Source organism: Toxorhynchites rutilus, chromosome 3 (assembly GCF_029784135.1).
Source record: "Toxorhynchites rutilus septentrionalis strain SRP chromosome 3, ASM2978413v1, whole genome shotgun sequence".
NCBI lineage: Eukaryota > Metazoa > Arthropoda > Insecta > Diptera > Culicidae > Toxorhynchites > Toxorhynchites rutilus.
This window is the reverse complement of record NC_073746.1, coordinates 115489527-115517013: the sequence shown is the minus strand read 5'-3', so window position 1 is coordinate 115517013 and position 27487 is coordinate 115489527. Positions and strand designations below refer to the sequence as shown.

The 27487-nt window shown below is 39.5% G+C and overlaps 1 protein-coding gene across 3 annotated transcripts in view; it reads right to left on the bottom strand.

Annotated features, from left to right (window-relative positions):
- Positions 1–27487, bottom strand: part of LOC129776734 (homeobox protein aristaless) — a 292574-nt gene that overhangs the window by 43823 nt on the left and 221264 nt on the right. For all 3 annotated transcript variants that reach the window (XM_055782554.1, XM_055782553.1, XM_055782555.1), the window contains one exon: positions 24632–24677. In XM_055782554.1, coding sequence (XP_055638529.1) covers positions 24632–24677 — 46 coding nt within the window. The remainder of the gene's footprint in view (positions 1–24631; positions 24678–27487) is intronic.

Genomic DNA, 27487 nt, shown 5'->3' with positions numbered 1-27487 from the left:
GCCGTAACAACACTCCTTGAAGTGGGTTGTATATTGTGTACAACTTTAAGCTCAATTGGTTCCGTACTTTTCGAGTTTTTGACGCGTACACAAACGAACAGAACATTTTTATATATACAGGTAAACTTCGATATAACGTACATTTCACTTTCAAAATTGTACGTTGTATCGAATTGTACGGTATATCGAAGCATAATAAAGTACTCACAAACGTAGTCTATATTACATTATTGTGTTGCTGTTTTAGTAAAGTTAATAAATAACTTCAATCAGAAGACGAAGCCAGCCTTTCTCATGATGTTTCCCTTCGTAATGTTGATTAAAGATTGATTCATTTAGAATCCGGAATCACAAAACCAGCTGTCACAATAAAGATAATTCATTGTTCTATCAAAAAAAAATATTGAAAAAAAATTTCCCTTACACTTTGGAAATGTGTACGTTATATCGAGGTAAAATGTACGTTATAACGAGGGTACGTTATATCGAAGTTTCCCTGTATAGAGATAATACCATCTATGTATCATTACAGGGAATTTTTCAACAGTATACTTAACTTTTTATTCGTATTGCAATTTCGTATTATATGTATTGCAACACATGGGAAATTTATCGAAATCCATAGAATTGAAAAAGTCCAAAAATTTACATTCGATAAAATCTGGCATCTGTGTACGCCGCACAGCACTCGAAAGCCCCGGACAAATCGGAATGAAAGCGGCAGCAATCAACAAAATCGTACCGCCACAGATTGAGACGCTCGCCGCCGGATCGCCATGCCAGCGACAACGACATCGGTACGAAAGGAAGATCTCCAATCGAGATAAGCCCGGACTCTGTTTTGGTGGCGTTTTTTGTATCGATTGTCGTCCGGAATAAATCTGTTGCCGCTGACACGAGAGTGTCACATTAAGACAAGCGTGCTACCGAACGCATTAGTGTCACTTCCAGCAGCCAGACGGGGTTACCGGAGTCGTTCTGCGGTAGGTGCGGTTTAGTTTTTGTGAGAAGTTGGATTTCATGGCGGCGCGAGAGACTGCTGGTACGATATTGAACTTATATAGGAAATATGGAAACGCGCCAGACGTCAACCCACAATATCCGCGCTACCCAATCGAACTTCGCGGACTTTTCTTCATCACAACCACAACCGCAAAGTAAATTTACTCCCAGGAAACGCATTCGACCGCTGACGGGCCTCTCCATTTAAGTAAGTAGAGTTAATATCTTGTTATCCAATCACAACGAGTCGTAACACGAGATAAAAACGCTCCCTCAGTTTCCTCGCCAGCCAGAGCTCTGTGACGACTCGTTTTGCGGTTGATCTTGTTAACAGATGATCCTCCTTCTGCTGTCCCGCCCCGCCTTCGCGTTCCTTGAGCACAACAGAACACCAACGGAAATGAGATCCGATGGTTACGGAGAGGCGTGAATCGCAAACTCAACGACAGCCGCAGAAAAGAAACTGAAACAAGCGACGAACCCTCACCCCATCCATCGGTTTGCACTTCGAAGCGTTCCGAACGATTCGAGCAAATAAAATATGACCGAGTTAATTTATTTACTTGTTTTGCTTGTAGCGCTTGCTCGATCAACCTCGACAGTTCTCGGCTAGCAGTCTGTGAAACGAGTTGATAAATACGGGTTTATGAAAGTGACGAAAGAGCGAAAGCGGCGTCCGCTCCAACCCAGCCCCAAGGTTTGATCCCTTCTGGGGATCGATTCCTAGAACTTTCACCCAATCAACAACGGTCAGCAATCAGTCTCCCGTGTGACATAGTTAATAGCTTCACTGGAAATGATTTATGGCTGCTAATTGGGAATAGGATCTCCGAAAGCGGCATTCGCCGAATTTTCGACCGATTCGTTCAATTATCACAACCAAGGGTCCGAGAAGCCAACTGTTCTTCGGCAAGTGGCTGATGTCTCTGCATGCGAGAGAAAGAGAACCATTGGCACAGAACATACTTCCGCCCATTCGGAGCAACGCACAACATTTAGCATTCAGTGCGCACCATACCGCCCCTAGAGGAAACATGGACAAGGCCACGCAAGAGTCGGGCCCCATATCGGTCGGCCTAAGCGGACAAACTTGAATGAAAAAAGAAACCAAAAAAAAAAAACAACAACCCAAGAACATCGCAAAACTCGAATGTCATTTGCATCGGAATCGAATCAATCAAATGTGTTCTGCATCATTTACCGGTTTAATGTGATATTATTGCTTTTGGAAGTTTTGCGCGACTTGGATCGGCTGGGGCTGAGGGGCGCGCTTTTTGCGCTCACCCCATGCCGGATGCCCTCCGTTTTTTTTTTTATTCGTTGCCCTCTTCTTTCGGTTCCACAGAACCAATTAGCCCAGCCAAGGACAGGCGAGATAGCGAGTGCGGCGGTTGAGTGAATTGGCAGCACCGAATGGCTTTAGTTGAAATGTTTTTCGCAAAATGATTTGCCCGTTCCTGCAGCAGCATGAGCAACGGGATGAGTAGCGAGTTTGCAGCCAAGAGATGACTGAAGTGAGAATTTAGCGGAATGATAACATTTTTTTTTAATTCAATGTAGAATGAAGGTCACGATATTTGCAGATAAGTGTTTATTTTGAGGACACATATGAACGAGAGAAAATATAATTTATTTATTTATCTTTGGATGAAGTGAAATGGTAGTTCAAAACTTGTTCCAAATTTTCCGATTTATTGGGATTCATTTACTGGTTTTGTCCAAATCATGAGTACACCGACGGCTCTGAACGCTGCCCCTTAGAAGTCACCCAAGAATCATACAATTTTCTGATTGTTTTTCTTTTCTATTTAGTGTCTTACTTATTGAATTATCCGTACACCTAAACTAGCGTTGGCTGAAAACATTTCAGCTATTTTAAAAGCTTAAAAATGGTTTGTTTATATGTGAGCAAACATCTCTTTCCGTTTCCTTTCCTCATTTAATTTGGGATTGTAAAAAACAAGTTCATACGACGTCAATGGGGATCGAACCAAGGCCGGCTGGAATGCAAAGCTATTTCACACGGCCACGCTATCCATATAGTTGCCAGTGCTGTTATTAAGAAGCGTGATAATATTACACCTCATCATAAAATGAAGTTGGAAAGTGTTTTCTAAGAGGATAAAGAAGAACATGAACGAATATATCTTTCTCTGTCTGGGCCGTGTATTTGGCAAACTATACGAAAAGCTTTCATGTGCTTTCATTTAAATGTGTCTCCTGTTTCGCTCGCTCATATTGGCTCTAGCACATATACAGGGTTTTCCATTTCGGGCGGTGCCATACAAATGAATCACAAATTTCTGCATTACTCATGAATTATTCAAGTAAATCAAACCAAATTTGGCATGTGAAGGTGTTAGGGTGCGATAAATGTTTTTACGGTGGTTAGATACTCCTCCCCCTCTCTTAGGGGGGGGGTCTGCCATACAAATGAAACACAAATTTCTGCATTACTCCAGAATCATTCAAGCAAATGAAACCAAATTAGGCATATTGAGGTTTTAGGGTGCAATAAATGTTCCTATGGTAGCTAGACTCTCCACCCCCTCTCTAAGGGGGCCTGCCCTGCCATACAAATGAAACACTAACTTCTGCAGAACTCGAGAACTAATCAAGCACAATTTGGGATGTGAGGGCTTTTGGGTATGAGAAATGTTTCTGTAATGGTATGACACCCCTCACTCCTCTGGAATGGAAAGGGGTTCCCATAAAAATATTACATATATTTCAACCAAAAATATTCCAATCAAACATGACAATTGAAAATTTGTCAAGGAAAAAGTGAAGGAAAAAGTGAAAATTCGGAAAAGTAAATTCCCATATGTTCTACAATTACATAGTCCATTTGTTGTTTGCGCTAGCGAAATTCATCTTTGTTCGAAACTGGAAATGGATTTTAATGTGATGAAACGAACTCCTATATCTTCTTCTATCTATACGAAAAAAATGGCCGGATGTGTTGATAAGCGCAGAATAAGCGAGGAAGGAATTGTCCGAATTGGGGCTGTCTTTATTCTATCATATTTTCTGTATAAAACATTCATTCCATGTGACGGAGAAACATGTTATTTGCAAGTGGTTGAAAAATCTTGAACGAAACTTGAGTCTGATAAAAATCTGATATTCTAATGATGAGTTTTGTTAGGAATACTAGGAATTTTATAGTAAAAGGTAAAGTCAACGGGGTCGAATACAATGAACAGTTCTGCGATTGGACCCATGAACTTGCTCATAGTAAGAAAACGTGAATGTTTGAAGGTATTGATAACAAAAACCAAATTTTTGGCGGGACGAAGTTTGCCGGGTCAGCTATTATTAAATAAAATTACGGAACTGGGGGAATACGGACGGTTTTAGAAGAACTTCGCTTGTATCTGTAGAAGCTTACGTTTCCCAACACTGAAATGCAGTTTCTCATACTGTTCAATTTTCTGTTTTCCGATTGAAGTTGTCAAATGTGCACAGAAAAGTCTATTACAATGTTACAATTACAATAGAATAAAAACCAGATCGGAATATTGAACTTTTTGAGGTGCTGATGTAATGTACGAATCGTAGCGGTTTCTTATTCTTTTGCATTTGTAGGTAAGATTTGCTGTTCACTCGTCTCTGAATTGTAAAAGTTTATCGCTTGCGAGGGGAATAATTTTATTCGACTACGCGGGGCTTTTCAGATCTTATTATAAATATTTGACGGAGCGTCTACAATAATGAATAACTTAAAAAATCAATTCAAGTGTTCATTACATGTTGGAAAACTGAATTAATCCACCTTAAAATGGTATCGTGTATTTCTCATACCACAGAACATTATTTTCTCATATCTCCGGAACCTGTGAAGTGATTTTTACATCTGGCGATTAAATCTCCGCTTATAAACTATAGGTATTTCTTATGAATAGAATGAAAATATGTACCGAAAATGTTTCACTGTCCATCTTACTTCCACTGTCCGTTTCGCCCCATATCCATTTCATATCCTTTTTGATTGGATTCAATATTTTGATAAAACAATCTAGCAGGTTCGGATTAAATTAGTACATTCATGAAGCTACCTGCGAAATCAAAACATTTTTTGAATAAGAAGTTCGCAAAATACATTCAATAAACGAGGTTACGGAGAAAGAAAATAGTAAAATTGAAGCATTCCACCAATAGAAAGTCGAAATTGATTATTCCCATCAACTGATATGCAACTACTTGACGAATCCGGAAGAATGCGAACAAACTAAAATTATGCCAAGTAAACCTACGCAATCTAAGCATGAAATAATACGTATTGGTTCGAATTCATCAAAATCATACTTTCATCTTCTTACAGCGACAAATGATTGACTACAAGTCAAGACATTCTTCAATTTATAGCTTTTCATGTCATTTTTAGCAAAAAAAAAAAGTTCAACTTCAATAGTCCTGACGGATTTATTGGATTCTGGGTTGATTTACGGGAGGTGGAACTTCACTTCATTTGCGGATGGTAAGGGAAATTTTTGTGCAGCTATCCGCTATCCGCTCAAAATTGTTTTCGAATTCTTCAAAATAGATAGAAGGGTTACATTGATGGAAATAAAAAAAAACGTGAACGACAGGCACCCTTTGTTTCAGGTGCTGATTAGAAGCTGATTAGATTTTGGTCATTCATATATCACACAAATAAACTATATATTCACGCATACTCAAGCGGTAGAAATATTCTTCTGATAATCTGTTTATAATCGGAAAATAAAAAGTGAACAAGTCCTTTTTAGGTCGATCTCGTCCGAGTATTCAACAGATGATCTTGTTGTTTCTTCGACATTAATCGCCTTCCGTATCGCGGAAGTGTTAAAAACATCAAATGCCTTTGAGTTATAACAGTTCCTGTTCTAGGTGATGGGTTAAATATCAGTGGAAAATCGGAAAATATGATTGATTACCTTTGTTTCCTCTTAATCAAGTATGTCGATTGAAGAATAATTAAAAATACATACATACGAAATTGATTTATTTCTAAATGACTGATTATTGAAATATTTCCCTTGTGGATTTCAAGTCTCAGAGAACGATTTATGCCCATTTTCTCTTTCAAACCGTAACTCAAATCAACATGACAAGTCCGAATCATCGTCGGTATCTATTTCCAATATCATAAATTGACTAAACAACCTGAAAAGTAGCCACTGTAGGCGCATTTTCCAAAACCACTACCATTCCCATTGAGCCTTTCACTGGGAGCGAAATCCTTCCCCAATAAACCGAAACTCGGCAGCAGGTCAGTAGGATTGGCAGGGCCTGTGTTCGAAGCGGTGGGTTCGCAGCGCCGTGGATTGATTGCATATGATTGAGTGTAATCAAATTAATTAACGACCGGGCGAGAATCGTACCTCGGCCGAGTGAATTATGCAAATAATACCACCATATTCCCCTGCAAGGTTCGCGCGATTCCTGTTCCTCAATTCACTTTATTCGATTTCCGCCTCTCGAATTCAATCCAGTGCCGGATTGAAATGATACCTGTGCGTCAGATATCACTCGGTTCGGTGCTTGTTTCTTATATTTTTTCTGTTTTGGTTTTTGCATAGCTATCATCGATTGATTTCACTGGTTTTACTGGCGGCCTCAGCAGGTTCGTAAATAACGGATAGCTTTCAAAATGCAATTTGCACTAAATGATAACCTTCCTCAGTTGTAGGATAATTTCGCCCGAAACGGGCCCAATCGTGAATCGTTCATAACTGCAGTAATTCAGCGATAGATGGTTTGGGCAGCGAACTGTCAAAAATTGCGACTCAACAATCGTTACAATGGGAACAAATCGTGACCTGTCGAAAGGGAGTGCTTCCCAGCAGCATGAAAAAATTCTGAGCGTGTCAATAGAGAAGCGGAAATTAGTTTTATTTTCCTTTGGTATTGGCTTATTGTCATTGCCAGGATAACTTTTCCAGCCACAGCTCGTTCCGTTACAACAAGATTATTTTCAATAATTGCATATTATTAGAGCGAATAATTCCGTAGAACATAGTCATGAAACTAATTAAAGTAAACAAAGTCCGACGTGTAATGTACAACGTATTACCCAAGACGGTAGTAAATTTTAATTAAAAATCATAACCTGCACATGAAACCCTGCGTTTCGCTCTCTCTCCGCGCGGCTATTACCAATCATTAGGCGACCCTCGGTGATCAACTCCCTCCCGGTCACCGCCATCACACTTCGACTGCTCTGAGCGGGAAAATCGAACCTCGGTTATCACGAACCCTCCGGGCATTGGATCATAATTTATCGACACGCCAATCTATGAATTAGATCACGCGTAATTAAGCTTAATTTCTTTAGGGCCATTTACTGGGTTGTTTTCTATTAGCATAATACGGAATGATAAAAATGGAATTCAATTAGTCCATTCTGGGACTCCTCGGAGTTATGTTTTTTTTTGGGTAGAACTAGGTTTTTGAAGCCGTGCATCCGTCTCCGGTTTGTATGGGTGTTTGTATGCGTGATTCCGTGCAAAGTGTAAAATTGTAGGTCGTAAAAATGCTAGCTAATTAAGGCTATAAATTTAGGCTAACTCAACTCAAACTAATCGAGTTCCGAGAAAAGTAGCAGCGGGGTAAGTGTGAGACATTGGAGTGCGGAAGACGACAAAATGGCTGCGGAATTGGGCTGAAGAATTGTGACCGTGAAGTTCATTTGCTGAACGCGACAGTCGTTGCTGAAATTTATTTGGGGAAGTGGAGTCCGGTGAAAAGCAAAACCCTGAAACACAGTAGGTGCCACTAAGATAATTTAGCTGGCAATTAAGATCAATCTGATTTCATTATACTTGCGTATATTATGTATTATCGACTGAGCTTGTTGCTCGAGTTGGTTTGTACACTAAAAAGCTTTTATTTTCGACAACGACTGTTTGGAATTGTTGTTCAGCTCGAGCTTTTTTAATTCATACAACTAGCTGACCCGGCAAACTTCGTCCCGCTCAAAATAGTTTTTGTTTTCAATACCTTCAAACATTCCCGTTTTCTTACTATGAGCAAGTTCATGGGTCCAATCGCAGAACTGTTCAGTGATTGATCTTCTAATCGACCCTGTTGAATTTATCTTTTACTATAAAATTCCTAGTATTTCTAACAAAACTCATCATTATAATATCAGATTATTTTCAGACACAATTCTCATTCAAGATTTTTCAGCCACTTGCAAATAACACGTTTCTCCGTTGCATGGAATAAATGTTTTATACAGAAAATAAATCGGACAATTCTTTCCTCGAGTTCTGCTCTTATCAACACATTCGGCGATACTTTTTCATTGGTATAGATAGAAGAAGATATAGGAGTGCGTTTCATTACATTAAAATCCATTTCCAGTTTCGAACAAGGATCAATTTCGCTAGCGCAAACATCGAATGGACTAACAGCACTTGTCACTATGTAATTGTAGAACATATGGGAATTTAATTTTCCGAATTTTCCCTTTTTCCTTCAGAGTTTTCCGGAAATTCTCAATTGGCATGTTTTTTTAACACACTGATAGATATTTTTCATTATCTTCTCCTACACTTTAATCATATTCGCTGAACTAAATGTTAGTTTTTTTTTTCATATTTATTCTTTCTATTTTGGTCCACATGCCAAATTTGGTTCAGTTAATTTTAAGTTCATTTTAAGTAACAAATTATGAATGCTGATGTGATTTAAAATAAAGAAGAACTTTATCAATCTCCTTTTAAATGCAGCCACTCTCGAGATATTTAAAAAAATATTTCTAATAAATTTTTCTAAAAATAATCTTTTTCAATTTATTCTTTTTTTTAAATTTATATATGTATTTCTAATTTTTTTTTTCAATTATTTATATAATATAGAAGTCATGTAGAAAATTTAAAAAAATAGTCCAAGATGGTTAAACTATTTTTGACGAACTTTGTGGAACATCCAATTTTTATGAGTTTTCGAAACTTCTAATTTCTGTATGTTAACAATCATTTTTGGCCACAAATTATGAGTTCTGATGTGATTTAAAATAAAAAAAAGTTGTTTATCAATCCCCTTTTAAATGCAGCCATTCTCGAGATATTGAAAAGAATATGTCTATTTTATTGTCTTTTATAGTAAATAGGCTCTTTTAATATGTTTGTCATGTTATACCGCCATGTTCATGAAATTTTAAGAATTTGCTTATAATTTTCAACAACTTTTCCAAATACATCATTATGATAAAACAATATGTTTAGGAGTTACGTTGAACAACATTATCGCTGCGTTTTGTTTTTACCCACATGCCTTCAAATACGAACAGTTTTATAAGGCAATCACTCGAAGAGGAACCCTGTTACGGCTAATTTCAGATTCATATTGAACAGCAGTATGCGTTACGATTGATTCTCTTCAATACACAAAGAGGAAATAAGGGAACTTAGCTTAGCCTATAAATACGGACGAAAGATAAGACTCATTCTCTCTTATCATCACCATCGGTCATCGGCAACACATCAGTGAAAATAAATTGTGTGAGAAAATATCACCTGTTAAAACGCGTCTTTTTATTCGTTCGATTCACACGGGTCGCCGCGGGTTCTTGCACCCAGTTAACCTGGGAAAGCCCGGAACATTTTCTGGTCCTTCGAACCGGATCGCTCAGATCCGTGGGACCGCGTTTTCGACGCGTTCGAATAGTGTGCGCGTTGCCTTCAGTTAAGTGAAAAAATCGTTGAATTCCACAAACGAGTGGAAAAATATCGAAAGTATTTCTCGATGTCGCGGCATTCCTAACTCATAATCGTTGCGCAGTGAATATAAGGCGCACTTCCGGTGTTCTTTGCGTCCACGAGAATATTTAACGCGCGTGTTGGGACACTGCTAGAACTGCAGATATCGGTGATTTCACCATAGTGGAGTGTTAATTGCTGATTTTGTCACGGGATCCACATCGAAGAGGATTGACCATCGACTGGAGCAACACGAAGGATGTCTATTACAAGAATTATACTCAGCTAAGTACAAAGAGCGTGTGTGTGCGTGTGTGAGATCGAGTGGTTGAGGTGGCTTAGCTTGCATGATACGCTAGCCACAAAGAGCGCAATTTCTATGATACTGATTATTTAACGAAACAATAGCTGGTTTAAGTGAAGCTGTGCTGGACGATTTTGAGTTTCTCCGGTTGAGTAACGCTATGTGCCGATAGCACAATTTGATGATTGCTAAAATTTGTCCTTTATCACGATCGTTTGCAATTTACTACAATTCGTTTGGATGCTTGAGGTCTAGGGAGCAATCTATTATAAAATTTTGTTATAATTTGTGCTCTGTACTATTGCGCTGACACAATGCCGTCCACTGACTTGAGACAACTTGCGAAGCAAGAACGCCAGACAAGGGCATCTTTGGAGAATGTTGAAGAGTTCCTATCCAACTACCAGGAGGAACGAGATAGAGATTCGGTTGAATTCAGAATTAAAAGATTAGATGAAATCTTTGAGAAGTTTTGTGATGTGAGGTTACAAATTGAACTACTCACCGATGACCACGTTGCTGAAAAGGCAATGGATGATGATGAGCAGTCCAATGCGTTGTTAGATGAGACTCAATTGAAGAACGCTAGAATTTACAAGGAGTTTGAAAATCAATATTTTCATTTGAAGAAGGCGCTCAGTAAAAAATGTGAATCGCAAGGGGCGACAACTTCTGCTCAGCACACAGCAGCTGTTGAAGTTACACAGCAGTCTCGAACGAAATATCCGGAACTTAGACTCCCCACATTTTCTGGCAAACTTTCAGAGTGGATTAATTTTCGAGATAACTTTAAGTCACTCATTCACGATAACCATCAATTGAATGCGATGGATAAATTCAACTATCTGCGAGCATCGTTAAAGGATGAAGCATTATTTCAAATAAATCAAGTACAAGTTATAGCTGCAAATTATACTCTTGCCTGGAGCATTCTCGAAACGAAATACGAGAATCACAAATTGATTGCACAGGAACATTTGAGGGCACTATTTAATGTCTCTACAATGAGGTGTGAGAGTTTTCAGGGATTGAACACTCTAACGACTACATTTAAAATTCATCTCCAACAATTGGAAAAGTTGGGCGAAAGAACGGAGAATTGGAGCACGCTTTTAGCGTTCATGCTATCGCAAAAATTGGATGACGATACTCTCCGTCATTGGGAAACGCACTACAACTCGAAAAATATACCCAGCTACAATGCGATGATAGAATTTTTGGACAACCATTGTGCAATACTACAATCAACAACCACACGTAAGAGTATTGAAGCAAGAAAATATTGTAAGAGTTCAGCCATACATACTACTGTGACAACCAATAAAGGTTGTGTGATTTGCAATGTAGGATCACATATGGTGGAACAATGTCACCGGTTTAGCAAGATGAGAGTCATCGATAGGAAAATGCTAGTGAGGAAACATGGGCTGTGTTTAAATTGTTTAGTGGCTGGGCACTTCGCTACAGAGTGTTCGAAAGATATGTGTAAGAAGTGTGGACAACGTCATCATTATTTGCTTCATCTACCCACAAGTAACAGCGAAGACAAAGGCCAGATCACTAGTGATCATGCTCGTATCCAGTGGAGTCCTCGACGACCTCAAGCCGCGAATTCACCATTGCGCTCTCATCAATTAAATAGTCAGACACAATTCCGGATGAATAATACTCACCAGCATTCACAGCATACGCCAGTTTCACACAACACTCTACCACATGAGCGCTTGCCACCTCCCACTGCCACACCAACTACCATCCACCACACCGCTACATTGTACAACACTCAACGTAATCCAAACACTGCAATTTTGTCAACTGCATTGATCAAACTCAGTGATCGCAACGGAAACACAATTCTAATCCGTGCGTTATTAGACAACGGTTCTCAAATTTGTTTAATTTCCGAAAACATTTCCCAAAAGCTTGACTTCAAACGTTGTCGAGAAAATTTACCCGTTAAAGGAGTTGGAGATTCGCTAACAATAGCTAAACAAGCCGTGATAGCAAAGGTTCATTCACAAGTTTCGTCATTCACTACTACGGAGATCAAGTTCTTCGTACTGCCACGCATCACTCTGAAATTACCACAACATAGTTTCCATATTACTTCGTGGAATCTGCCCGATGGAGTATGTCTTGCTGATCCTTATTTCAATCAATCTAATACCGTCGACGTTATATTAGGTGTATCAATTTTCTATGAATTGTTGTTGAACGATCAAATAAAGCTTGATCAACACGGTCCTATTTTGAGAAACACTCAATTAGGGTGGATCGTAGCAGGAGAATTACCTTCAGCGAATACCTTCAGTGCTATAGTCGCCACTGTTTCTACAGAGGAAATTTATGAACAACTAGCCAGATTTTGGGAGTTGGAATCCTGCCGTACGAAGAGTTGTTTTTCAATTGAAGAATCGACATGCGAGAGAATATTCGAGGAAACCACAACTCGAGATACAGATGGAAAATTTCGTGTAAGACTACCTAAAAAAGAATTTATGTTGGATCGATTAGGAGAATCGAGAACTATTGCAACCAGACGATTTCTCACATTGGAAAAACGGCTAAATGTAAACCTCGAAATGAAGGCTTTGTATACAGAGTTTATTCGCGAGTACTTATCAATGGGACATACGATAGCGGTAGATGAAAATGAAAATGAACCACCACATGTATATTATATGCCACATCATGCTGTAATGAAGCCTGATAGCACAACCACTAAGCTGAGAGTGGTGTTTGATGCTTCGTGTGATACTGATTCTGGAGTATCACTGAATGACATTTTGATGGTGGGACCAGTCGTCCAGGACGATATTTTGTCCATACTCATTCGTTTCCGATTGCACAAGTTCGCAATAGTCGGGGACGTTGAAAAGATGTACCGCATGGTCAACGTACATCAACTGGATCAACCTCTTCAAAGAATTTTGTGGAGAGACTCAATCGATGAACCGATACGTTCATATCAGTTAACGACGGTCACATATGGAACGTCTTCTGCGCCGTATTTAGCAACAAAATGTTTGAAAAGGTGTGCCGATGAAGGGAGTATAAGCCATCCGACAGCAGCAAATGTCATCAAGCACAATTTTTATGTTGATGACTTGCTTGCTGGGTCTGATACAATAAACGAAGGATTAAAATTGTGCAAGGATGTTCACACTCTCCTCAGATCTGCAGGTTTCAACTTGCGCAAATGGCATTCAAATAACCCAGATATCCTGAAAAAGATACCAGATAACTTGAGAGACAATAGAATGTTACTCGATTTCGATGCATCAAGCTCTACTATTAAAACTTTGGGTTTATTCTGGGAACCTGCAACAGACAGTTTTCGATTCAAGACGCCATGCTGGCTTCCACGTGCACAAGTTACACACCGTACGGTATTATCGAACGCTGCACGACTTTTTGATCCATTTGGCGTAGTGGGTCCTGTAATAATAATGGCAAAGCTATTTTTGCAAGTTCTTTGGAGGCAAAAATATTCATGGGATGAGCCACTTAACGATGAATTAACCACACAATGGCTTACCTTTAGAAGTAACCTGAATGATCTTGAAAAAATTTCCGTACCCCGATGGATTATGTACGATCAAACCGTAGTCGAATGTGAATTACACGGGTTCTGTGATGCCTCAGAAAAGGCATACGGCGCCGCAATGTATTTAAGATGCGTTACAAATGATGGCAAAGTGACTGTTCGATTAATAATGGCGAAATCGAAAGTCGCACCTTTAGACGACATTGGTAGAAGAAATAAGAAACAAACTATTCCACGATTAGAGTTATCTTCAGCGCTACTTCTTGCTCATCTTTATGAATCAATTACTGATAGTTTGAACATATCAGCAAAAGCGTTTTTTTGGACTGATTCCATGATAGTCAAATGTTGGCTATCATCACATCCATCGCGATGGAATATTTTTGTTGGGAATCGAGTGTCGGAGATCCAGCATCTCACCAGAGGAGGAGTATGGAACCATGTGGCTGGAGTAGAGAATCCAGCTGATGTTATATCGAGGGGTGTGACACCCAATCAGCTACTTGAATCCACAATATGGTGGAATGGGCCATGTTGGTTGCAAGAAAATTCGAGTTCATGGCCAATTAGTGAGTACGCGGAACAACAATTTGATTCCGCTATCTTGGAGGAAAAATCAACGGTGTCTGCTGCTATCCAAATTGCACCTCGAAGTGAAATTTTTGCGTTACGATCTTCCTTGTTAAATCTTGTGCGGTTAACAGCATTACTACGCCGGTTTGCACTAAATTGTAAAATGGGAATCCAAGGGCCAAGAAAAACAGGAATCCTTACGGCAAGCGACCACGAGAAAGCCTTAATAGCACTAGTAAAATTAGCCCAGTCGGAATGCTTTCCCTCAGAGATTTTAGACCTCTCTAAAGGACAACAAGTGCGACCCACGTCCAGGCTGCACTCGTTGAATCCTGTCTTATTAGAAGGATTATTATGCGTTGGCGGCCGGTTGCGGAACGCTCCGGTGTCGCATAGAAGACGGCACCCTATTGTATTGTCTAATCACCACCCTCTCACCAAGATGATTTTGATCGATTACCACCATAGACTTCTACATGGCGGAGCACAATTAATTATCGCATGTGTACGAGAACGATTTTGGCCGATTAGCGTGAAAAATCTTGCTAGAAGAGTAGTGCAAGAGTGTGTCACATGTTTCAAAGTGAAACCACAAGTACATGGACAGCTCATGGGAGATTTACCGATGGAGAGGGTAACACCCGCACCCCCTTTCTTGAGAACTGGAATGGACTATTGTGGTCCATTCAATATTCAGTATTCCCAACGAAAGGGATCCGTTGTCAAATGCTACATTTGCATATTTGTTTGCTTAGTTGTTAAAGCTATTCATGTCGAGTTAGTAGCTGATTTGACTGCAGAAGCATTTCTAGCAGCCTTGAAAAGATTTGTAGCACGGCGTGGAAGACCTGAAATTGTGATGTGCGACAATGCTACAAATTTCGTAGGTGCCAGAAGGGAATTAAGTGAGTTGAATCGATTGTTCCGAGCAGAGCGATTTCGCGAAATAGTTGCAACTGAAGCAGCGAAAGATGCAATCAGTTTCAAATTTATTCCCGCAAAATCCCCAAACTTTGGAGGATTATGGGAAGCGGCGGTAAAATCCCTCAAAGGACACTTGAGAAGGATAATTGGAAACCGAACTCTTAGACACGATGAAATGCTGACTATTGTTACACAAATTGAGGCGTGCCTCAATTCGAGGCCGCTTACTCCAATCAGCAATGACCCACGAGACTTGGAAGCATTGACCCCAGGTCACTTTTTGATTCAGCGCCCACTCACAGCCATTCCAGAGCCGAGCCTCTGTGAAATCTCGGAGAATAGATTGAGCAGATGGCAGAGAGTTCAGAATTTTTGCCAGATTATCTGGAAACGTTGGTCATCTGACTACCTGTCAGATCTACACAATCGCAACAAGTGGACTAAACGAAGGGACAATGTCCACATTGGAACAATGGTTTTATTGAAGGAGGATAATGTGCCTCCTCTTAGATGGCATCTAGGACGCATCACAGAAATTTACCCAGGCACAGACGGGAACATTAGAGTCGTCTCAGTTCGTACCAAGGATGGAACATATCGGAGATCGATTTCAAAAATTTGTATCCTTCCTATACTGGATAATCAACCGGAATCAGCATCATCGCATTAAATTTCATATTTCTAGTTATTATTTAAATCAAGTAATTTAGCCCCCATTGGGGCATTTTTGGCAACATACGGTACTTCCTGCCGTAGAGGCCAGGGGGCCAACATTAAGGTTACGTTCAACCCTATCAGTTTGTTCCCGGAGCCTACTGCTTTCTTTTCTCCGACAGATTCATGAATTTCAATCATCTGTCTTGGATGTATGCCTCATCACCACGATACATTGACGTCAAACGGAATGCAAAGTTCGCTATTTGGACGACCGTTTTCTACAACACGTATAGATAAGTATAGCCCCCATGTGGGGCACTATTGGCCATTAACGGTGGTAGCAACGCCGTGAATGCCAGGGGGCGAAATTAAAGTTATGTTGCCCCAATTCAACATGAGTTCAGAACCCAATCGCCTTTTTTTTGTTCACAGTAGGATCGTAACCATCATTCCCCCTGGATCTACATTTCATCTCCTACAGCGGATATTCATCATCAACATGAGATGGCCCCGGTGGGGCATTTTGGCAGATAGCGGCATTTCCGGCCGTGTATGTCAGGGGCCGAAGCATAAGTTACGTAATTTATTTGAGAGAAAAAAAATGGAGCTCAATCGTTTCCTTCTCGACAGAGCAACCGTACCAATCATCTGTCAACGTCGAAGAAAACACCAAAGAACGTGGTCATGGAGCATCAGCATAACCAGGTGGACCGGAATCTCGACTTTCGGAGCGATGTTTGCCACATCTCTGACCAAGAAGGTTACAAAAAATGGACGAGCGATCAAGTGTGAAATAAGTCGTCGTCGACGCAGTATGGGACAAAGTTGTGAACAAAAAAAAAAACAAACAAACAAACAAACAATTGTAATCATTGTGAAAAAATAGCTTCAGGATTCTCAGAATGTTAGAATTTACACATTATGATAATCATTCTTTAGTTTATGTTGAGTGAACTCAAGGCGGCCGGTATGTTACGGCTAATTTCAGATTCATATTGAACAGCAGTATGCGTTACGATTGATTCTCTTCAATACACAAAGAGGAAATAAGGGAACTTAGCTTAGCCTATAAATACGGACGAAAGATAAGACTCATTCTCTCTTATCATCACCATCGGTCATCGGCAACACATCAGTGAAAATAAATTGTGTGAGAAAATATCACCTGTTAAAACGCGTCTTTTTATTCGTTCGATTCACACGGGTCGCCGCGGGTTCTTGCACCCAGTTAACCTGGGAAAGCCCGGAACAAACCCCAATCATGTTTAATTTTATTTGTTGCTGACCAAATTGCTTAAAAGTTTCCGTTCTGGCATTAGAATCTGGAATTGATTATTGCGACTGTCAAACAAATTATGATATACAATTTAATATTTCAGGAAGCAGTACACGATTATGAGTTTATTTGCTCTCAATATTCTTCAATAAGCAGGGGCGGACTCGATTGTATACAGTCTCCGAATTCTTTTATATATAACGTATATAACGAATAACGAATCCTGTATGTAATCGAGTCAAAACAAATTTATTTAATACTTTTTCATACATATATATATTTTTTTTAATTTAAAAGAAATATTTAATTTTTGACTCACCCCCTCGAAGTCAGTAAACACCTTTCTCACATGAAATAAATTTCCAGGAACTCACAGAAATTAATAGATGGTCATTAGGGTGGCATTGGATGTATGGAAAAAATTCATCATCGAATTTCAAAAACCGACTATGTACATTTTGTTTATTGGCTCAAAAAAATTATCTGTGCAAAGTTTCAGCTCAATCGAACAATCGGACATGACATGACCAATAAATAAAATGTACATGGTCGGTTTTTGATATTTGACATGACCATTTTCGCTGCCACCCTAATGATCACATTTGATAAAAACAATCCTTCCACACATATGGTCGAATTTCAACAATGACAGAGTTATTGAACTTCTTTATTGTTCCGGAGCTGTTTGCCTTAAACTGGCTCTACTTCAAAAAGTACGCTACGTAAGACGGTTCTGTTGTTTCCATTTGAAAGATGAGGGAATTTAGTACAGAATATAGCTCTGAAACATCTAAATTAGTGAATTTAAATAACATTTTGGAAGTGAGAAACATAAAGGATAGTGGTTTTGAAGGTGTTATTATTTTAACCCAAAAAAATATTACAGACTTGAATATTTCTCTAAGCCAAATTAACACTTTGAACGCCCCGTCACCCAGATGTGGGTGACACTTTTCTCATTCAATTTGAATAGGATTTTTAAACGGAATTTGATAGAATAGGCACTTGAATGTAAATATGGGTTATGTAGAATAATCAAAACAATCAAAAACATAAAAATATAGTTTCTATACTATACTTTTACACGGTTTTATTTAGCATTACCTACTGTAAATATCGGAGTTGCCGAATGTGTTATAGTTTGTGATGATTGTTTTCCCACAAAAGTGACATATGTTGTTAGTATGATATATTCACAGAATCTTCGAAACATGGATTGAACAGAATATTCCATATTCTCCAATAATTCCCCATTAGTACATTTATAGAGCAAGTACGTTCGTTTAAATTTCATTTTTTATTATCATTGGCAACACTTTACAATTGGCTGAAAAAATATTTTTATAAGTTTTCTAATAAGCAGTCAGTTGAATTCATTCGGATTCAACAGAAAAGTAGTCCTAAATTCATTATTATCGTTGCCCGCTTATTTCTCTAGCGCACCGAGAGTTGAATTTGGGCCTCGCAAGAAACTCGACCGAATCGCTCTGGGCGACGAAAGTGTTGAACGTGTGCAACCACACTTACAGAATTTAAGAGGCCGATACTACTTCACACGTGGAAGCTGCGTTTTATGACCAGCCGAACGACTTTTATAAATTTTGTGGCGAAGATTTTACTGATGAAGTTTTATACGAACGGATAATTTACTGTAGACAATTGTTTTGCAGTTTGTTTTAATATTTTCAATGAATCTGACGGAGTTAACGGATTTTATCATTTAGACTACTACATGGGCTGAAAAGTCCCGGGATTTTTCAACAGATGGCGCTACTAAAAATGAACAAGATTCATTTCGAGAGGTTCATACGTCACTAGCTTATGAGTGAAGTTTCATGACATTTCGTTAATTTGTTCACAAACCACGGTTGTTTAACACGTTAAGCCCAGCGTCGATCCCTAGGGACCGACGTTGAGCTCTTTGCTAGGGAAGTGCTGACTGACTGGGACTAACAGTTACAAAATAATAAAATAAAAAAATATACGGTTTGTTTTCAGATGTTTTACAAAATTTGACTACTTTCTGGTCGAATTGCTGACTATTCTCTATTTGTACAATAAGTATCTTTGGGAACTGGGACCGACACTGATATTGTGCAAACGCTCTTGATGCGGGCTGAATGGAAAGCGCAATAAGAAAAAATCGGGGCTTAACGTGTTTAGTGTCACTACGTGAGCATTCATATAGAAAATGGAAAAAGTATTTTGATCAAACAGTGTTTTTGATGGGAAGAACTCCTGAACCATCAATGCGGTGCTTGACGAAATGTTATTCCACTACTGCTCCTCCGAGAACAATGGTTCATCGGTGGTTTAGTGAATTTAATATGGGCCGTAAAAACACAACAGATGCACCTCGCACCGAAAGGTCAAAAGAGTCTACGAATCCAGAAATCGTAAAACAAGTGCATCGATTCGTTTTGAACGATCGTAGAGTGAAGTTACGCGAGTTAGTTGAGGCCGTAGGCATTTCAAAAGAACAAATAATTTTTTCATGACATTTTGGACATAAAACGTCTACAGAGTGACTGACAAGCCACGAAAGCCGGCCAAAGCGGCCTTAACTTATTCCTATTTGTCATGATTTTTTTTAATTTTGGCACTGAGAAAAGATCCTGAGATGTAGATTAAACAATTTCAGAATGTTTGTTCTGTTTGTTGTTTTTCTCAAAATAAAAACAGGTTTTCACATCTGAGGTCACTGATCATTCCGATGAAAAGCGACAGAAGTCTTTCCAGTCTACCGAAAAAAAACTAACTGTTTTTCTAAACTACTTGTAGTGGTTCATTGTTGATTTCAAACTTATGTTTCAACAAAATAACAATATGTACATACCGCTACTAGCACTGAGAAACATTTAGCCTCTTAATCATTATGTCCTTTTGTGAAACAAGTGTAATTCAGGCGCAATTCGTCGGCAAAATGACTCTTGCATGCAAAGAAAATCAACTTGGAATATCGAGACAAAACACAAAAACAACACCTTGGCTAGTGAAACTCTAAATGGAAACAGATGGAATATCTCGTGGAAGATGCAACTGGCACTCTTTACGCTCTCCCAAATTTTTAGTAACCAATAAGAATGTTTTTATTCAAAAACAAAATACATTAAAAAAATAAGAGTCGTCAACAAAATTGAATTTCCTATGAAAATCAGGACAAATGCTGGAATATGAAAAAGAATATTAGAATATTGTTATTGATTCACAATAAATGCATTCGCTGCCGAACATGACTCGTTCATCAGTTGTTTTCGCTCTTAACGTTCGTCAATTCATTTTAAGTTGAAGTGAGTGGTTGTTTCAATTGGGATGGCGAATGAATATAAATCTGCCTCTCCATTCAATTTGACTACTACCCCACCTCAACATGTACTTCGTTGCTCGCGTATAAAATCTTATTTGAACGTCCATATAGAGTGAAACAAAAACTTGATTTCTGATGCAAAAAAGTAGTTAGACCATTAATGGATGGTTCCATTTTGCACCTACCGGGAACTCATCTACAATTTGAAAATGAGAGAGAGAAACGAACAGTCCGAGGGGTCATTTCAAAATGCCGTGAAGTTCATTTGACGGAATAATTAAATGAACACGGACAAAGTAAAAGCAGATAGCATCGAAAGCTCCCGTATGATTTTTGATTTATGTTGACACAGAAGCTGATGGAAGAAGCAAAAATACATTTCCAATTAAATGCCGAGGGTAATAGTTTCATAATCCCTTGGCGACTTTCAGTTTAATATGACTTTGCCGTGCCCTGAATCCTATTAAAAAAAATCCAACACGGAGGAAAAGCCAAATATTTTACAACGTCTTGTATCACATGATGTCATAGCATTCATTAAAAGGTTGATAACGGGGTGCGGCTCAACGTGTTAATGTTAAATAGAGCTAGGAAAGGCAAGTTATAAACACGTACAATGAGTGCCAATGAAATAGAGTGTATCGAACAGAAAAATACGAAAATCCTTTCTCAAGGTTCAAAACACATTTCTTTTTTCTTATGATTGGAAAGCCTCCAGAGGGATGCTTGGTGGTAAACTTAAATTTTGCATTCTCTGAAACAATCTTTAGGGGTCAAATATTTCTAACCGTTCGAGGATTGAATACCAGATCAATCGGATTGAACTGAGACAGAAAGCGATTCGAGCACTCAAGCCGCAGTGCTTTGATCAGTTCCGTTATCAAATGGTGCTTCCCCCTTGCCGTGGACGATACTTTTGAGTCATCTTCGATCAATCGATGTATGAGTAATTTCGACGTCTTCGCATCTTCATCCAGCCTTCGGATTGATCTTACTGGACTTCACATTACTTCCTCCTTGACCGGTTTCACCACTTTTACAGTGGGTGCGGATCTTGGTCGTCTGCTACCCGGTTTCCGTGGACTTGGTTCAATAAGAAGAGAATGGTTCACGGGGTAAGTAGTAGCCAAATGGTGTCGTACAATCGCGTCAATTTGTTCTTACGGTTTTCGCGAGAAGCAAGCGGGTCACTACTTTTTTCTTTGCGTACATTCTACTTATGTAGCGTAAATTGCACCACTACATTGTTTACATCACTTGACAGCCAAACATGCAAAAAAAAGGGCAAAAACTGCCCATAAATGATTAAATAAAATTTTCGCATTTTTTATTGTATACTGTAGGGTAAATGATCTTGGTTTGTCCAATTTGGGGTGTTTTTACGCAACTAGTAAATGCAAATCGATTTTTCTTTATGAAAATCACACATAATCGATACGAGTTTGGGTTTGTTGAAAAGCCCCAAGTCTCTAGTTGCTAATACTACCATAAGGTGTTGAAATTATTCAAATTTTTATGTTTTTAACGATATTCCTTAAAGAAGAATTATGATCATGGTTTGACCACCTCTGATCATGGTTTGCCCAAAAAAATGATCATGGTTTCTCCGGTTTTAGAAATCTCCATTTTTGAATGAAAACATTCGAATTCACAATTAGATGTTGCATTTATCATTGCTTGAGTTTACTGTCATCATATTGATTCATTCATAATTTAGGCTTTCTTCAGAATATTGCCTTTTCTTGGGCATTTTAGGAGTGTTCACCTCAACACATTCAACACAGAAAAACCATACTTTTGCTATGCGCGAAGCACACCATAAACAAACTGCAGCGCGCCAAGCGGTTGCCATAGAAATCATGTGGACAAAACAACATTATTGAATTGGACAACTCATGATCAGAATTGAGTTCATCAAAATGCGTTAATTTAATGGTTTAGCTATGTAAATCCGATACAAATGGTGAGCAAGCATGATGTTTACAATATTTATAAGTGTTGTAATCCAGAAAAGGTCTGAATACGTGCCAAATAATCCTCTGGTGATCGATTAAAAGTTAGCTCGAATGAGGGGCGCATTGACACAAATAGAAGGTGTATTTTATAACATGTGACCATGTGAAGGCCACACAGGAGCACTGAATTAGAGCATTCAAAAAAGTGGGCAAACCATGATCATATTTTCGACTGGACAAACCAAGATCATTTACCCTACATGACACCAAAACAAAATCACTAATGTGTCAAAGCAGCATGTTCACCTTCACCTTGCGTATTCGAAAACTTTTCCCAATTTCCAGATTATTTCATCAAAAACTACAATAGTAATTTCATAAAATTGCATATTAACTATTACTCTTTGAAGTAATCAACAAGTTCTCCATTTTTGTTAGATTTCGTTTACTTTCTTACATGTTTCCTCAAAGTATGCAAATATGCGACGACAAAAATAAAACCCCACCCCTAAAAATACATTAAATATAAAACATATAATTTGATTCAAAACCTTTGAGTAATCCCTCTTTTCCTCGTGTTATGACAGGTAGGGCTGTGCGATATTATTTACAATTTTACAGTGATTCTGCTGACGCGATATTAACAAGTGTTGTTTACGTTCGCACATCAAAGTCGATTGTTGTTGCCTACAGAAAGAGTTTTCAGAAAAACATTTTCACGGACTGCTTCTCGACCTATTCCGAACTTCTCTGCAATCTTCCGCTGTGAAATCTGCTGCAAATGATCCTGAACAACAAGATTTCGGACTTGCATACTGATTTTCATTCCACCCGTTTTGATTTTGTTGAAAAATCTTTTGCAGACAACAACAGTCGACTTGTATGTGCCAACGAAAACAACACTTTGTTCATATCGCGTCAACTGAATCACAGAAAGGTTGTAATATCGCACAGCTCTAGCTGTCATAACATGTAGAAACGAGGTACTTCTCAAAGGTTTTGAGTGTTTTTTATATTATTTTTGGGGTGGGTTTTTATTGTTGTCAACGGTTACTTGTTAATTACAATTATAAATTTTTTTTGAGTTCTTTTGTATTGCGATTTAACAAAACTACAAAAATGCTACATTATGCAATTCCTGATTGAGAAATAATTGGTGGAAAGTGTATGTTCTTATACAGTGAAACCCCGACTATCCGCGAGAGCGAGTTCCATAGTGAATCTATAGGCCTTTTTTCATTATGCTCATGACTTTCAAATTACCTGACCACTGGTGTATACGACATTACGGACGGATAGTTTAATCATTTTTGTGGTGATAAAGTATAGTTTTCATGCTGAAATATCTTTTTCTCGTGTTTTCATCTCGTTTTTAGTCCATTATTCCGTTATCCGCGGTTTTGGTTATGCGCGGTGACCTAGCCCGACTATTCTGCGGATAACCGTGGTTCTACTGTATTTATGAAACCCAACCGGAACGGTGAGCCAATGCTTTGATTGGCCACAATTTTTCGAACACACAAATCGACGGTTCCATTTTACCCTATCTGTGTTAAACAACAAATCAATCCACATATCACAATACCCTCACACCCATTGCAGACTCATAAAATCTATATTTTCTCAACCCACCAGATGGGGATAGGCTAGAGGTGCCAATGTATGTCCTAAGTGCAGTGGACACACACACACATACACCCAAAGTGAGGCGTTGCGCTGCTGAGAGACCTACTCACTACGTATCCAAATTGGTGCTAAATTAAGAGTTAATCGCTTCGAAATAACATATTTTTGTGTCGAGACTGTGCGAGCGCTTAGAAACGTTACCGAGGCTGGGTTGGCTAATTAGTAGATATTGAGCCGATCGATCACATAACGCAGAGAGCAGGAGAAGGGATGCGCCAGCCGGGCGTTTATCGAGCGGTCCCTGCCAGCTCAGGGGGTTCAGTTCGGACCTAAGCCGCCCGGAGTAAGTGTATGAAATATGGATTTTTGATTGGGAACGAAAATGGCTAATAAAAACAAATTAATTTAATTTATACCTTTACGGACATGCCGTGGTGCATGCGAGCAGAGCGATGCCGTCTCCTGCTGGTGCTGCCCCTCACTTATTTTGAAAGAACGAAATGGAAGCGATGGACCGACAGGAAGGCGAATGATATTGTTTTCCCTCATTCCCGATAATGAGTTTGCGTGTTGGCGGGGTACTTTTTTTTCACGAAATTGTGTTGCTTTGCGTTTTTCAATCTTCTTTCGTCGCTTTGTGGGTGGGGTACAATTCAGTGGGAAGAAAACGGTCATTCCCGGAACTTACAAAACGATTTTCTCCGAAAACAAGAATTGCAACTAGCTGCACAAATAATGAAGAATGTCTACCAAGTGTGAACCGAACCTACCTGTATCCGAGCTTCGGTTAGTCCAATTTTCATCGCTAGCTCCTCCCTGCAAGTGAAATTAGAGAAAAAAAAACATTAATGAATTAATTTCCAAACAATTTTTCACAGCAAAGTCTAACCCAACACTGCCTTGGGTGTCAAACGCCATCAGAACGAGTTTCTTCCGCAATCCATCAACCCATTAAAAATCTCAACCGTGTGTTGGAAAATTTCCATATTCGATTGTATCAAAAATCAAATCACACTTAATCCATTAAGCACCACCAAGCGTCTGATTATAAATTCAAAGCCTATAAATTTGCCTAATGAGGTGAGTCCATCAATAAACTAATCGCGTCTCGTCGCGGAAAAAATGGTGCCTCCGATGGGCTGCTCTAGAGGACTCCGAAAAAAATTAGTATCGCCTCGAACCAAACCCCGAAAATACCATTATCACTATATTAAATGCGATATTCTTTTGCCTGATCTCGTTCAGAAATCGGAACTTGGTACGAAAGGGGGAATTATAAGATCACCTCAAAAAATATCCCATCCGCCGGTTATGATTGTGGAACAAAAGCTATAAAATTATGAATATTAAATTAAACGATGAAATTTATTAATCTTGAAGCGTGTTTCGAAGCACGAATCGCGTACTAAAACTTTGTCATGATTATTTTCCGCTAAAATCATTTGCTGGAGAGTTTGTCGTTTGTCGTGTTTAGCTGATTATTTATACCCCTTCAAAAAATTCACTAATCCTTTTATGGAACCATTTCTTTGTCATCTCCTGCAACCGGTTGACTGTTTTCACGCGTCATCAAATTAAAATTTGCGATTTGCTAATGCAAATAAATGCTGATCCCCGTCCTCTTGCCTGCCGGTTCGCCGAAACCCCTTGAAGAGGACCGGTACTAAATGATAGAGCATTGGCGAAATTTATTCGATTCCCTTTGGCGAGCCCATGGAACACTGCACGGAAAGTAATTCGAAATTACTATCATCGAGCCCACACCGCTGGCTGTAGGCTGTGGGTTTGTTCAGCAGACGTGAAAAGTCAGCCACAAAGTCATTCCGCCCGCCGTAGTCTTGCTGCTTCCAGGGCGACAAAATGCGGAATCCAGAGGGGCTACTCAGCGCTCTCACAATTTTTTGTCCGAGCGAACGCTTTTGTGGTAATAAATTTACCATCAGAGCATAAAATTGCCTACATTCGTACACCTTTCCGCGCATATATGGACGGCTAAAAATATACATTTGAATGGCACGTAACAACGGGAGCGCGGTTCAACTTGCAACAGCATATGTTAATGGTGGAATTATGCGGATCCATGCGCTGGTGCTGGAGTATACCAAGTATTGATTATTATGTGTTAATTAGTTATTGGTATGTTTGCATCTTATTATGTCACGAAGATTTTTGAATTGACGTATGAATTTATAGGGGAAGTGGGTCCTAAACCAACTCCCTAAGCTAAAAAGGTGATTTAGTACCTCATATATTTTTGGTGTTCGGCGGCTTCATGATTGGCATGTATAACAAGATAGGCTAAACCAGAAATACTTTATTGACGTGTTCGATAAGGGTGGTTCTATACTAAAGGGTGTGTCACATCAAATTGCATCACGGAAAAAACGCTGTAGAAATTTAATTTTTAGGAATTATATCTTCAGCTTTCGCTTATAATCAGATAAGAGTGTATAGATCACGTTGGCCATGCTTCACTGTCAATTTTTCGTAAATTTGGAAAAATGTCGTCGAACGTAAAAGAGCGTCGTGAATTAATCCTGTGCACTCATTTCGAGAATCCGAAGTTGTCACATCGGGACATCGGTAAGATGCTGGGAATCGTCCAATCCACGGTCAGCAGAGTACTAAAACGATACATCGAGAACCTAACCATCGACCGGAAGGTGAAGAACGGCAAAAATGGATGCTCCGTCAGTGAAAAAGATCACAAGCGCGTAGTTAAGCAGTTTAGACGTGATCCGAGAAGTTCGGTCCGGGATATCACCAATAAGCTGAATTTGTCAAGTTCATTCGTCCAGCGGACCAAGCAGCGGGGGGGCCTGCGTACATACAAGGTTCAGAAGGCTCCTAACCGCGACGAAAGGCAAAACATGGTGGGGAAGACGCGAGCCCGGAAGCTGTACACCGAAATGCTGACGAAGCCGCATTGCCTGGTAATGGACGACGAAACCTACGTCAAAGCGGACTTTCGTCAGCTGCCGGGCCTGTTGTTCTTCTCCGCAGAGGACAAATTCAGCGTTCCGGAGGAGATTCGCAAGCAGAAACTATCCAAGTTTGCCAAAAAGTACATGGTGTGGCAAGCGATCTGCTCTTGCGGAAAGCGGAGCGCCCCCTTCGTGATGACCGGCACGGTAAACGGGCAGGTTTACCTTAAGGAGTGCCTACAGAAGCGCTTACTACCACTATTGAAGCAGCACGAGGGCCCGACCATCTTCTGGCCGGATCTCACTTCGTGCCACTATTCAAAGGACGTGTTGGAGTGGTACGAAGCCAACGGGGTCACCTTCGTGCCAAAGGAAATGAACCCGCCCAACGCGCCGGAGCTTCGCCCAATAGAGAAATATTGGGCGATTATGAAGCAGGCCCTTTGGAAGAACCCAAAAGTTGTCAAATCGGAGGCGGACTTCAGAGAAAATGGATTTCTGCTCAAAAAAAACTACAACCTGACGTTGTACAGAACGTTATGGACGGGGTAAAGAGGAAGGTGCGAGCATACGGGCTTGGGCTCGAAGTCTGAATAAAAAGAAAATGCCAAAAGTTGTTTAATAGTTTTTATTTTACTGTCTAAAATTTTCAAAAGGATCGGTCTACTGGGCGAATTTCTACAGCGTTTTTTCCGTGATGCA